Source organism: Rhinolophus ferrumequinum, chromosome 24 (genome assembly GCF_004115265.2).
Source record: "Rhinolophus ferrumequinum isolate MPI-CBG mRhiFer1 chromosome 24, mRhiFer1_v1.p, whole genome shotgun sequence".
Taxonomy (NCBI): Eukaryota; Metazoa; Chordata; class Mammalia; order Chiroptera; family Rhinolophidae; genus Rhinolophus; species Rhinolophus ferrumequinum.
In genome coordinates this window covers 44,276,707-44,288,516 of record NC_046307.1, presented here as the reverse complement: position 1 = coordinate 44,288,516, position 11,810 = coordinate 44,276,707, and the positions used below count along the sequence as shown (strand labels likewise).

General features: G+C 57.1%; 1 protein-coding gene across 3 annotated transcripts in view; it reads right to left on the bottom strand.

Moving 5' to 3' along the window:
* Nucleotides 1-11,810, bottom strand: part of C24H7orf50 (chromosome 24 C7orf50 homolog) — a 92,808-nt gene that overhangs the window by 8,027 nt on the left and 72,971 nt on the right. Inside the window, exons 1-2 of one of the 3 annotated variants that reach the window (XM_033095637.1) lie at nucleotides 11,277-11,370; nucleotides 3,166-3,404 (exon numbers count right to left, since the gene is read on the bottom strand). The exons of 1 other annotated variant lie outside the window; for it this stretch is intronic. In XM_033095637.1, the coding sequence (XP_032951528.1) occupies nucleotides 3,166-3,404; nucleotides 11,277-11,340 (303 nt within the window). In that variant the 5' untranslated portion in view covers nucleotides 11,341-11,370. Of the gene's footprint in view, nucleotides 1-3,165; nucleotides 3,405-11,276; nucleotides 11,371-11,810 lie in introns of those variants that run through there. One more of the 3 variants, XM_033095638.1, reaches the window with a different exon arrangement.

Genomic DNA, 11,810 nt, shown 5'->3' with positions numbered 1-11,810 from the left:
CCAACTGACCCCCCAGGGAGGCCAGCAGTGTGGGCAGCACCTGGCCCCACAACAGGGGCACCTGCTACCTCTCTTCAGCATCCCATGGCTCCAGCTGTCACCAGGGCACAGCAATACCCTGCCAACCCATGGCTGAACCCTGCTACCCGCTCTCTGTGACCATTCGGGGTGCTGGCTGCTGCCACCGAGGCTGGAGGAGCCAGGTCATGGAGTGAGGGGAGGCTGCCCTGTGCCCTGAGGACGCCCAGGGAGTCTGCAGGCCCAGCGATAGCCCACGAGGTGGGCACAGGAAGGAGGCCAGAGGGAAGGATGGCACGGTCTGGGTGGAGCGGGGCGGGAAGAGGGACAGGAGCGCCTCCAGCCCCAGGACACACTGGGGACCCGTCCCGTGGAGGCCTCCAGGCCAGGCCCACTCTCCAGGGCAGACCTGAGGCAGCGGCAGGATGGGTCAGCTGCTCTAGAGACGACTACTTCCCCAAACACACTGTAAAGCACTTGAAGCTGCAGCCTGTTTGCAGAAAGCTCTGCATTGCTGCCGCTGTGCCTGGCATTTTGGGTCGGATGACATAAAGAGTCAAACTGAGAGAGGTAAAGCAAAATTTCAGCAAGTCTCTTCTACACTTAACACCCCTAGGATTCCACTTCTAAGGCACAAAGGCACGTCTGTGCGCGGCCGCATGTGTGCCCAACAGATAGACTGAAGCTACCCTTGAGGACGGCATCAGCTGTGGCCAAGGGACCTTGAGTTTCGTCTACGCTGTCTGCATTTCAGTGTGAACACATCTATGTAATGTACTCAGTAATGTGGCCACATGTAGTTAGAAATGTGTTGAAATATTAAGTCCTCACCAGCTTCTAGGGCGATGAAAACACTGACCACATTCGACAGGTGTGTTGAAAATAAACAAGGGATCCAACATCCCCGCAGACTGGAAGGGGTGGGAGAGATGGCGAGACTTCTCGTAGAGAAGCGGGCCCGTTGGAGAAAATAGAGCTGCACAAAACAATCTTTTTCTTCACCCTGATAATTGCCGGTGAGAGACACAAGAGATCCCATCAATCTGACACAATCCAGGCAGGAAAACCTCCTACAAGACCCGACGGGTCAATTGAAAGGGACCGGCCGGGCACAGGTCAGCTCCAGGAAAGATGCCTCTGGATCATTGTCCTTGAGAAGGGCACCTAGCACAAGGGTAGCCCCACAGGCTCTCCTGGGGGGGCCTGGACCCCGTCACCAACCCTGGGTTTTCCGACAGACCAGACTCCAAGGAAGACAGTGCTGCCATCACTACCCAACCAAAGAAACCAGCGAAAGTGGGAAGCCACAACCGCTTATTCTCTGGAAGGTGGTATCAGGGAGACCAGAGGGGTTTTGCAATTCAAGCCAACAGGAAGGCGGGAAAAACCCAGTGGGATTTCCTCCCTCTGGTGAATATTCAACTCCGTAAAGCAAGCCTCATGTTAACTGTTGGCCCTGGCCATGGACTGCGGGCTTTTCCTTCAGTGAGAGCCGACTGTGAGGGCAGGTAAGAGCGGGAATGGCTGGAAGGGCTGTCCTAGTGACGCTGTGATGCTGGCCACCAAGGGCGCCTCCCCCACCTTCTCACCTATGGGCCAGGCCTCAGGGCTCGCCCTACGCCTGCCCAGGCCCCAAGCAGCAGGACAGCACATCCTGGACTGCTCACTCTTCTGTCTCCTCATGCTCCTGGGGTCATTTCCTGCACAGGGTCTCACAGCTCCGACTCTGCTTCCTGGGGGAATCCAGTCTCAGGCAGCCACGCTCAGCAGCTTCCGCTGCTTTCAGCCCTGCTGCTCAGACCCGCCTGAGTGGGGCTGTGGGGCTCTGGGAGGACAGCAGTGCCTGCCCACCCTCTCTACCCCCAGAAATGGCCTCGTCAGTCAGGGTCCTTGTCCAAGCCTGCCTTGGGCTCACGCCAGGCGGGGGAGTGACCTTTGATGCTCCCCAGGCTGGCTGATCTGTAGGGAGAAGCTGAGGGCAGCACACAGGCGTGGAAGCTGTCGCTGCAGGGGCGAGAGCCGCTGACACGGCCCGCAGGGTCACACTGGGGCGGGGTCACCTCTGGAGCGTGGTCACCTCTGGGGCGGGGTCACACTAGCACACGGTCACCTCTGGGGTTCAGGGATGAACGCCAGCCTCGATTTCAGGACCAGAGTTTGGAGCCATCAGAAGACATTGTGAGGCTGGCAACACTGGTGTTGGGTTGGGCAGCCTCGCAATGAGTGGACGTCAGGGCACCTCGCTGCCACCCACCTGGGGGTTTCCAGGTGACAAACCGTCCTCTCGGGAGCTTCGTCTGAGAAGGGAGACAGACCCGCAGGGTGGGGAGGGCCCAGTATACACTCACAGGACAGGGCCTCCCACCCCACACTCTTCCTCCTGGCTTCTGGGGACCCCCAATTCGTGCTTCCCTCTACACTGGGCGGCCTGACTGCCCCTTCCTCCTCTTCGGGCACACGCGGCACATAGGTAGGCTCAGGTCAGCATCCCCACCTCCAGCAACCGCTGGGCAGAGGGCGCAGTGTGGCTGCAGGGCGGGGAGAGGAGGCACACCTGGCTGTGCACCACTGTGCGGCCACACCAGGTCTGTGCTCTGTGACCTTGGTCCCCATCACCTGTGGGAAGCCAGGGCTTGCTCAGGCTGAGCAGGGATGGGATCGAGGGCCATCCACACCCCACTGCACCCCAGGGGCCACCCTCTGCTCTCTTCTTTTGGGGATGGCGCCATGTGTAGCCCGGGTAAGGTGTCCCAGAAGGGCCCTGGCTTCCCTATAGGAGGACATCACCACGGCCTGGGGACTCCGGACTGTCCGCTTTGGACTTTTTGCCCAATGAGACATCACACGCATCCACTCAGCGCGGGTGTCAGCTCACCCACTAGCTCTGTGTGACACACACACAAGCCGTGCGTCCAGGGCGACACAGGTCAGCACAGCACTGTCCATGCTCCACCCTGTGCTGGGTGCCCAGGCTGAAATGTCCAACTGCCCTGCATCTTAGGACTGGAGGGAGGCTCGGGGCACCGCCGGCCCTGGGCTGCTGGGCAGATAGCCGCCCCGGCCCCAGGAGTCCAGCGATTGCCTCTGGCCCAAGCTGGCCTCCATGACTGTCAACAGTGGTGCTCTATGTCCCCGGGAAAGGCTTACTGTTTTGCCCAGAGCTGCGGGGAGTGGAGATAAAGCGCTCTCCTTTCCACGGAGACCTGGCGTGAGGCCGCCTGCCTGGCCCTGGACACCCATCCGCCCGCTGAGCACAAAGGAGGGAGCTGCAGTCCCAGGCGATGAACGGTGGGTACAGGAGTCCACACGGGACTTGGCGAAGCACGTGTGCAAGGACGAGGGTGGTGTGAGCTCCAGGACCTGGGTTGAGCTGGCTCTGCCACAGGCTGTAGAGGAGAGCTGGGACAAAGCACCAAGTGTCCAGGATTTCCCACGTGGAAACGGGCTACTGGACTCAGTGTTGACACCAGAGCTTTTTGAGCCATGGCAACGTTTTTGCTCGGTGAGGTTGGTGTGGAAACGCACAGTTCAACCGACATGAGGCAGCTCTGAGCCCCAGCACGGGGCGCTCGGTAGCCTCCTACCTCCGCCTGTCTATGTACTGGAGCGCGTGACGCCGCCTTACGCTGGTTGGGCACATTTTCCTTTTTTCTTCTTCTTTTTTTAATGAATTACTCATCTCTTTCTTTTTTTTTTAAAGGAGGGTGCAGCTCACAGTGGCCCATGCAGGGATCGAACCGGCAACCTTGGTGTTATCAGCACCACACTCTAACCAACTGAGCTAACCGGCTGCCCCACATTTTATTTTCTAAGACGTGGTATAAAGGAACAGTAACTCCAGCAGATGTAAGACCCAGGACTCAGCCATAGCTCAAACAAAGACGCACACTCTTGACCATGGGCTAGCCACAGGTCCCCCAGCCCAGACTCTTTGACACTCCAGTCTGAACCCCCCACGCACGCTCACGCGCACACACACGTGTGCACACCCTCACTGCACAGCTGAGAGCCCACTCCACCAGGACCTGTAATCTGGCCCTTGGCAGGTGGCCTGCACGTCAGGAAGCCAGAGCCAAGGACAGTGGAAGAACACAGGAAACCGTAATGAAACTCTGCATCTTTCTTTTACCGAGTCTCTGACATGGGTGTGTCTGACACTTAGCGAACGCCTCAGTTTGGACTGGCCACACTTCCAGTGCTCGCTGCGTGCCAGGCTGGGTTGTCACCATGGCCGCACCCCCAGAGCCTGGCCCAGAGCAGGGCGAGGAGCGGGCCCAGGCAGTCGCCCCAGGCTCCCAATGGCCCTGGGCGTGCCCACCTTGTAAGGCCCAGTTCCCCTCCTCCTGCCAGCACGAGACCTGACCCCAGTGCATCACTGCGGCCTGCCAGCCACCTCCAGGAGTGAGCACATGCAGGCTGGTACCTGTGAGCCCTACTCTGCGGGGGACCCAGAGCTGTGTGGCATGGGGGCAGAGGTCACGGCTCCTAGAAGCTCTTCAGAGAAGTCAAGCCATCTGCACAATCCCGATGCTGGCAGAGGGGTCGGGGGAGTAGGGCAGACGGAGTTGTATTCACAACAGCACTCGGAGGAAGGGCAGGCCCAGGGCGGGGGAGCAGGCCTTCCTCACCCATGATGCCAGACCTTTCTATTCCCTAGAAGCCTTTTCATCACGGCGGCAGAACTAAAACTTTACCAGAAACAGTTTTAAGGAACATCAAAGTAAGCATCGGGAGACAGTGTGGGGTCCTGCTTTCCTCCTTCAGGAGGTGGAGGCTGTGTGGGTGCTGGCAAACGGCCTGGGCTTGGAGCCAGAGGCACAGGCAGCGCTGTCAGGCTCTCAGCTACAGCCCAGGGGAGTGGGGCTGAGGGGTCAGTGACCGGTCCCCAGAGATCCTGGGCCTGTTACTTGGTGATTGCTGTTGGATGCACGGGGGCTGGCATCGGGCCCAGCAGGCTGTCCACCTGGCTTTCAGCCGGGCAGCACCTCTGCAACCCAGGCCAACAAGCCTACAGAATTGGTGGATTAGAAAAGAGTGCATCCAAAAGAACTGACACTAAGGTATGGGCCTGAAACAGGTAGGTGCTGTGAGGCCTGCCGTCTGTCTGCATATACGAGGAAAGTGACTGGGGCATCTGGTGCCCAGACGCCTCCTCCTCCACGTGGGAGGACAGGGGGGTGGGGGAGGCACAGTCACTGGGCTCAGCTCTGTTTACAGAGATAGACAGTCCCAAAGGGCTTGGCAACTGGACAGAGCCCCACCCCCAGGCGCCCCTCGGTGCAACCTTTCACCACAGGTCTTATCTGCTGGAAAGCCGGGGAGAGCGCTGCTGTCTGCTGTCTTCCGGTCTTGGTGCCCTGAAGCCAGAGTCCATGGTCCAGAGCAGAGAAGCAGGGCCTGCACTTAAGAGCAGGCTGGTCCCAGACGCGTGCGCCTCCCCAGTCATAGAGCCCCTGTCCTTCGATCCTGAACCAGGAGTTCCTCGGGCAGAAAGCCCACATCCCCAGAGCGCACCGTCAGAGATTCTGAAGACTAAGCCTGGATCAGACCTATTACCCCAGTTATTAAAATTCAGAAGGGCAACTCATGTCAGCAAATTATTTTTCCTTTTCCTAAAAACAATGAAGAACAAAAGAGGAAGTGTTTCCCAATTTTTTAATGAACCTCTTATTTTGAAATAACGACGCATGTGCAACTGTGAGCACAACAGACCCCTGCGCTGCACCAGTTTCCGCTGGGAACCTGCAGAGCCAAGGTCACAACCAGGACCAGGCGGCCTTTTGAAAGACAAGAAGTACACAGTCAACACTCGGACTTGCTACAGTTAGTGACATAAGATACATATGCAGGTACAAATTGTTACATCCTTTCAAGGCTCATTTCCCCAGACACCCTCTCACTTCAGGCAAAACCTGCGGCTAACCAACACGAGGGGTACTGTTGCCTTCCTGCTGCTACAAATGGAACAACTGGTAAACTTACTTTCCTCCTCTTCATTTGTTTGTGATATCCTGATTAAAATGAAAATAGTTTCAGAAAATGTGCACATCAACAATTCAGGAAGTTACTGCTTTGATGAGCTATAGAAGCTGCTGTGGAAACACCACACGCTGGTCCGTGGGCCCTGCGTGTGGTGGGCACGACGCCCTCCGGAGGTCCTGGGCTGGCATGGGCGCTGACACTGAGGCAGACACGGGCTCTGGCCTCGAGGAGCTCACGGCCTGATGTAAGTGAGCTCCTGGAGGACAGGGAGAGCGGCTGCCGCGTCCAGAGCAGAGCAGCTGTCGGGGCGGGAGGCCCCTCCTCGCAGAGCAGAGCTCCTCCACCGGCTCCTGTGCGATGCCGGGGGCTTATGGGCCCTTCTCAGGTTTTTAAATGCATGGAACAGAACACACAGGACATATGGGCGCAAACTGAAAGACATCACCATGAAAACAAAATCAGCGTGCTTTGTCAATGCCTCAGTGGCGGGCCTGACAGCCAGTGACTGGGCGGAGTGCTGTGACACTGCGATGTCCCCCTCCCTGCGAAAAGCACCTGTGCCCCCTACATGTCCTGCCAACACCTCTGCCAACATTCACAGTGGAAGGAAAAGCTAAAATCCAGTTCGAGGAGGCGAAAACACACTTATTTTTTCTTATTCAGATTCAAACTCCCTGAATTTGTGAGACGGGGTTAACAACAGAACCCTACCAGAGCCTGGCCCCCAAGCCCTGAGCTCTAACACCACACACGATGCCCTGGAAAGGCCCGGCTCTCCCCGTCAGGACTCCCTTCCCCACCACATATTTCTCCCATCCAAGTCCACCTGTCCTCAGTCTCGTTCAGCCTGGCCCTTGAAGAGGATGATGAAAACTGTTGGACCCTTTTCCCGGAAGCACACACAGGCACACACGTCAAAGGGTTCAGATTCCAGAATCTGACGGAGCCGACCTCCTCGGTTTAGAGACGAGGGCTGAGGTCTTGTCCATGGTCACAGCGTAAGTGGAAGGTGGGCTGGGATGGTGGCACTTGCAGGACAGGTCAGTACTCTGGGAGGGTCTTCCACACTGACCGTGGCCTTGGCTGACAAGGGGCCCTTCCTCCTGATAGATCCTGGCTGGACAGGGAGTTCAGAACCACAAACCTGACTCTGAGTCTCAGCTCAGTGGGGATGGGAGACACTGGCCCTTATCAGAGACCGCTTCAAGGCATGGCCACGTCCAGGGCACCACAACAAAGCTTTGCGCTCAGCAGGACGCGTGCAACAAACACCCCACGAACTAGAAACCCTGGGCCATTAGAGATGGGCGACCACAGCAGCCAATTGGCAGCGGGAGCTGAATTTCAGAAGGAACACTAGAAGGCTTAACTTTATTCTTAACCCAAGGATTAAAATCAGTTTGTTAGATGCCAATATGCACTGGAAAAGCCAGAAGGCACAATGCACATCTGGGTACCAAGGCCGTACGAAACCTTTCACTGTCCCAGGGCATCCACCCGGGACGCGTGTCAGGACCCTACAGCTCTCCCAGGGCTGTGTGTGACCACCTTCTTACTTCCCTGGAGACAGCCTGGTCCCGAGCCAGCAAGGACAGGCTCTCTGCAGATTGGGGCGCCTCGGCCTCTCGCTCACCCCCACGCCTGCAAGGTAAGGGTGAGCGGGCCTCTGAACAAAGGGCCTGACTGCCCCTAGGCCTGCACACAGTGGAGCCTCCAGCCACGAGGAACGCCCTGGGCAGGAGGCAGACCTAGTATGACGGGACAGGAGTGCTCTTCACAAAGATCAGACTGGGTTTCTGGAAGCAGAAAGTCCGACGATACACGTTGCTATTTTCTTTAGTGCACATTTTACCATTTCACATCTTTCTGTCCATCCAGTCACAGCACGTCCAGCTCTGTCCTTGGGGCTCTCTCCAGTGGAGGCAGACAGATGGACGGAATGAGGCAGCAAAGGCAGGCTGGGGCTTTGGGGGAGGGACAGGGCAGAGCACCCGATGGGCTGACCTCAGTGGTCGCTGGGGAAAGCTGGCCCCCAGGGAAGGAGCACAGCTTTTGGGCCTTTTGACTCGGCCCACAGGGACCCGAGGCTGATGGACAGAGCTAAAGGGCCAACATCAACACAAATGCCACCTACATTGCCTCCCTTTATCTTGTAAGCCAGAGACAACCAATCAGCAGCCAGCCCCTTCTCTGCTGGGAGGAATTCTAACAAGCAGGTACACGGGGTGGGCACTAACCCAGAAGGATGAGTCAGTGTCACTAACGGGTGGAGGTCCCCAGAACAGTTTTGGTCCAAGGTGGAATCCGGTCAATCCCAGCGGCTCCTCTGCCAGAGCACCCCCCAGATGGAGGTCCAGGGTAAAACGTGAGCCTGGTCCCTGAGACACACGTGAAGAGCTCCAGGTGGGGACGGCGGGGCAACACAGGAGCACGCCGAGCCAAGCTGTGACTGAGGCTCTGCCTGAGCCTGTGGGAAAAGGGGCGACGTTGGCAGTGGAGTTTGTGGGGGAGAGGTGAGAAGCAACCCACAGGACGTCGGTGGCTCAGATGTGACCTGTGTGCCCGCAGGCTGCGAGTGTTCTTCAGGGCTGCTGAGGTCTTAGAGATCACAGAACACAGTGGTAGGCAGGGAAAATACAGCGCATTTCATCAGGAACACTTCCAGTCCTCGAAGAACGATGCTGACAGGAGGGCCGCGTGACCCATTTCCAGAGACCCTGTTCCAAGGAGCCAAGGGGCCAGTGATTCTTCTCACGGGGGTGGGGGTGGGGTTGTGCAAAAGCGGCTTTCCTTTGGGATTTCAGCAGGACCTGCTCCTTCACAGCCAGTCTGTAAGGCCTTGGAGGGCATGCTGACTCCTGGGGCAGGCTGCTCGGGTCCGCCGTCGCTGCCTCCTTGGGGCCTTCCACAGCCCAGGCACAGGACACATCCCTAGGACACTGCAACACCTCACAGCTGCAGAGACCACGGCACTGCCACCAGAAGGGGGATGGCGAACTGCTTGGCGGAGCAGGGAGCCGAGCGGAGTCTCCTGCCTCCAAGGTCGGCTTCCCCGACCTCCAAGGGCAGCCCTGCCCATCACGCCGGCCACCAGCCCCACTGCCTCCCAGAACCTCAGCTAAGCCTTTGGCCTCATTTTGCCCACATCTCGGGGACAGCAAACAGGCCCCTGGTGAGGTCCCCTTTGCATGAGCTGTTTATCCTTGTGTATGGCCGGTGGGCCCCCCTTTGACTTTGGGCATAAGGATGCTGCCTGATGACTTACAGTGCTCCCGTTTCTTCCACTACTAGTGGGCCCAGGCAGGCCTGGAGCCCTGCTGTGTTTTGCATGGTCGACAGCCTAATGTGGGGCGTAAGCGACGGCCTTTCTGGAAGGTGAGGTTCACATCCACAGCCGTGCTTCCGTGTCAGCAGAAGGCCGCTCTGCTCTGCAGGTCCCAGCCATGCCCATCTCCTTCCTAACTATTAGACTTCAAATCTGCCTTTATTTCATCTGTGGAAACATGTGGCTGACTAGGACGCGATGGCTGCAGTGGGTTTTAATCTGGAAATGCCGTGCTGGTAGGCTGACGGCCGACTGGATACTAAGTACAAGAGCTGTAAACAAGTCTAGGAATCACATTCAACACACATAAAACGTACTCAAAACTTCCAAAAATTAGCTGAGTCGTTGCTAACTTGGCAGTGCTGACCTTGTCATGTGAAGGACATTTGAAACACATCCCCAAGGCACCAAGACACCTATCTCCCCAGCTCAGTAGAGGCCGGCCTGGGATTCCAGGAGCAGGCGCAGAAGGCGAGCTTTCCTACAGCTTCTGACCAACACCACTTCCCTTAAGGAAAAAATAATTGTGCTCAAGATTTTCAAATGTTTTCATCCCATTTCAATCTAGCAGTCTCTGGACTGCAACACCTCCTCAGTAGCGTTCGTGCTCCTTGTTGTTAGAAGAGAAACTGCCATTTCTTTGGGTGCAAAGCAAATAACATTGCAACTAAAATCTCATCTCAGGACCCCTTCCTATCCCACCTTCACCCCATTAAGGAGCCGTCCTGTTGCCCTTCGGCTGTTCAGGACCTGCAAAAGCTTTAAGCTATGGGGGAAAAAAATCAAAGCAAAACATGTTATTGGCTTCAAGATAAACAGCAAATCAAAACAAATGTTTATCACTGTATCAACTTCATTAATTATTGAATGGAATTTTCAAAATCATTTCATCACATTTGGAAACTATTTATGGGTTAGGTTTTTCTCACTTTGCAAGAATTCCTGAGCATAAACAATGCATTTTTAAAAACAATCACATTGCTAAATAATGCGTTACTCACAGCCCAATAATTTCAGAAGCAAAATAGTAAATACTGGTGAGGGTTTTTGCTTCAAAACAGTGATGTTTAATGTGCAATATGGGGGTGGGCCTTGCAAAGGTATGGCGGCTTTGGGCTATCCAAAGGCCCTGAACATTGGTCACAAACAGACCACAAGGTTGGCCTGGGGGGATGGGGTAGGTTAAAGACTATGGTGTTTCCCCAAAAATAAGACCTAGCCAGACAATCAGCTCTAATGTGTCTTTTGGAACAAAACTTAGTATAAGACCCGGTATTGTATTGTATTACATTAATTATATAAGACCAGCTCTTATAGTAAAATAAGATGGAGTCTTATATTAATTTTTGCTCCAAAAAAGACACATTAGAGCTGATCGTTCAGTTAGGTTCTATTTTTGGGGAAACATGGTAGTTGAGACCACTCCCGGGTTTTATAGATTAGAAAATGGGGCCAGAGAGCCAAGGGAGCTTGTCTGGGGTCACACGGCCTGGAGCTGAGACTAGAATCCAGGGCTCTGGACCCCAGGGCGCACACAGCTCCGGCCTGGAGCAGCAGCCCGAGGGTCTGCGGGCACCCAAGGTCGGGGGATCACCCCAGATCCCCTCGGCAGGGCTCCTCCTCCCCATGCAGGGCTCCGAGGCTTGGAGCTCGGCTCAGAGTCCCCTCTTTCGCCTGTAAACGGGAATCAGGAAACAGGGATAATGCGGGGCGCCGGGCCGGGGCCCCAAGACGACGGTGGAGCCCAACCCAGTGGGGGAGGGGCGCCACGCCCTCACGGTGACGCCCTCGGGCCCAAGTCTGGGGTCTCCAGGGTGGAGGCCGACGCAGGGCGCCCACACGCGCCGGGACTCCCGCAGCCCCTCCGGGAACAGCCCTGCCCCCCACGCGCACGTGCAGGACGGATACCTGCCCGCCCCATGGGCCCCGCTCCGGGGCTCGGCGCACCGACCTCCGCGTCCCCGGCTGTCGAATCTGCCCAGGCCCGTACCCCTCAGCCCCCACGAACTGCGCATGTCAGCTTAGCCCAGCGCGGCTGGAACCAGATCCAGCCGGCTGGACGGTGACGCAAGCGCGCCCGCGCTCCGCGTGTGGAAAGCGGGAGGTGGGCGTGGCTCCGGCTGGGCGTGGCTCCGGCGGTGGGCGGGGCCCGACAGCTACACAGGGGCGCAGATCCCTAGACCCACCCAGGGTCTACACTGGAAGCCCCCCGTGCCATGTAGTCCGGGGTGAGGAGACGCGGCAGCGGGCGATGGGCACGGACTAACACCCACCCTGCCGGGTTCCCTATTTAACAAGGTTGTTCAGAAGACGGATCCGAGGCTCAGGGCAACTTCTCAGTCCGCAGCTCGGCCTCGAAGTTGCAGACACAGAGCCCACGTCCAGGGGTCCGCCGGTCATCAGGCCCTGCTTCCGATTTTCCTCGCCGAGAGCCATGGCGCCAGGCTCCCTGGCAGCGCCCACACGGGAGGCAGGAAAACTAGCT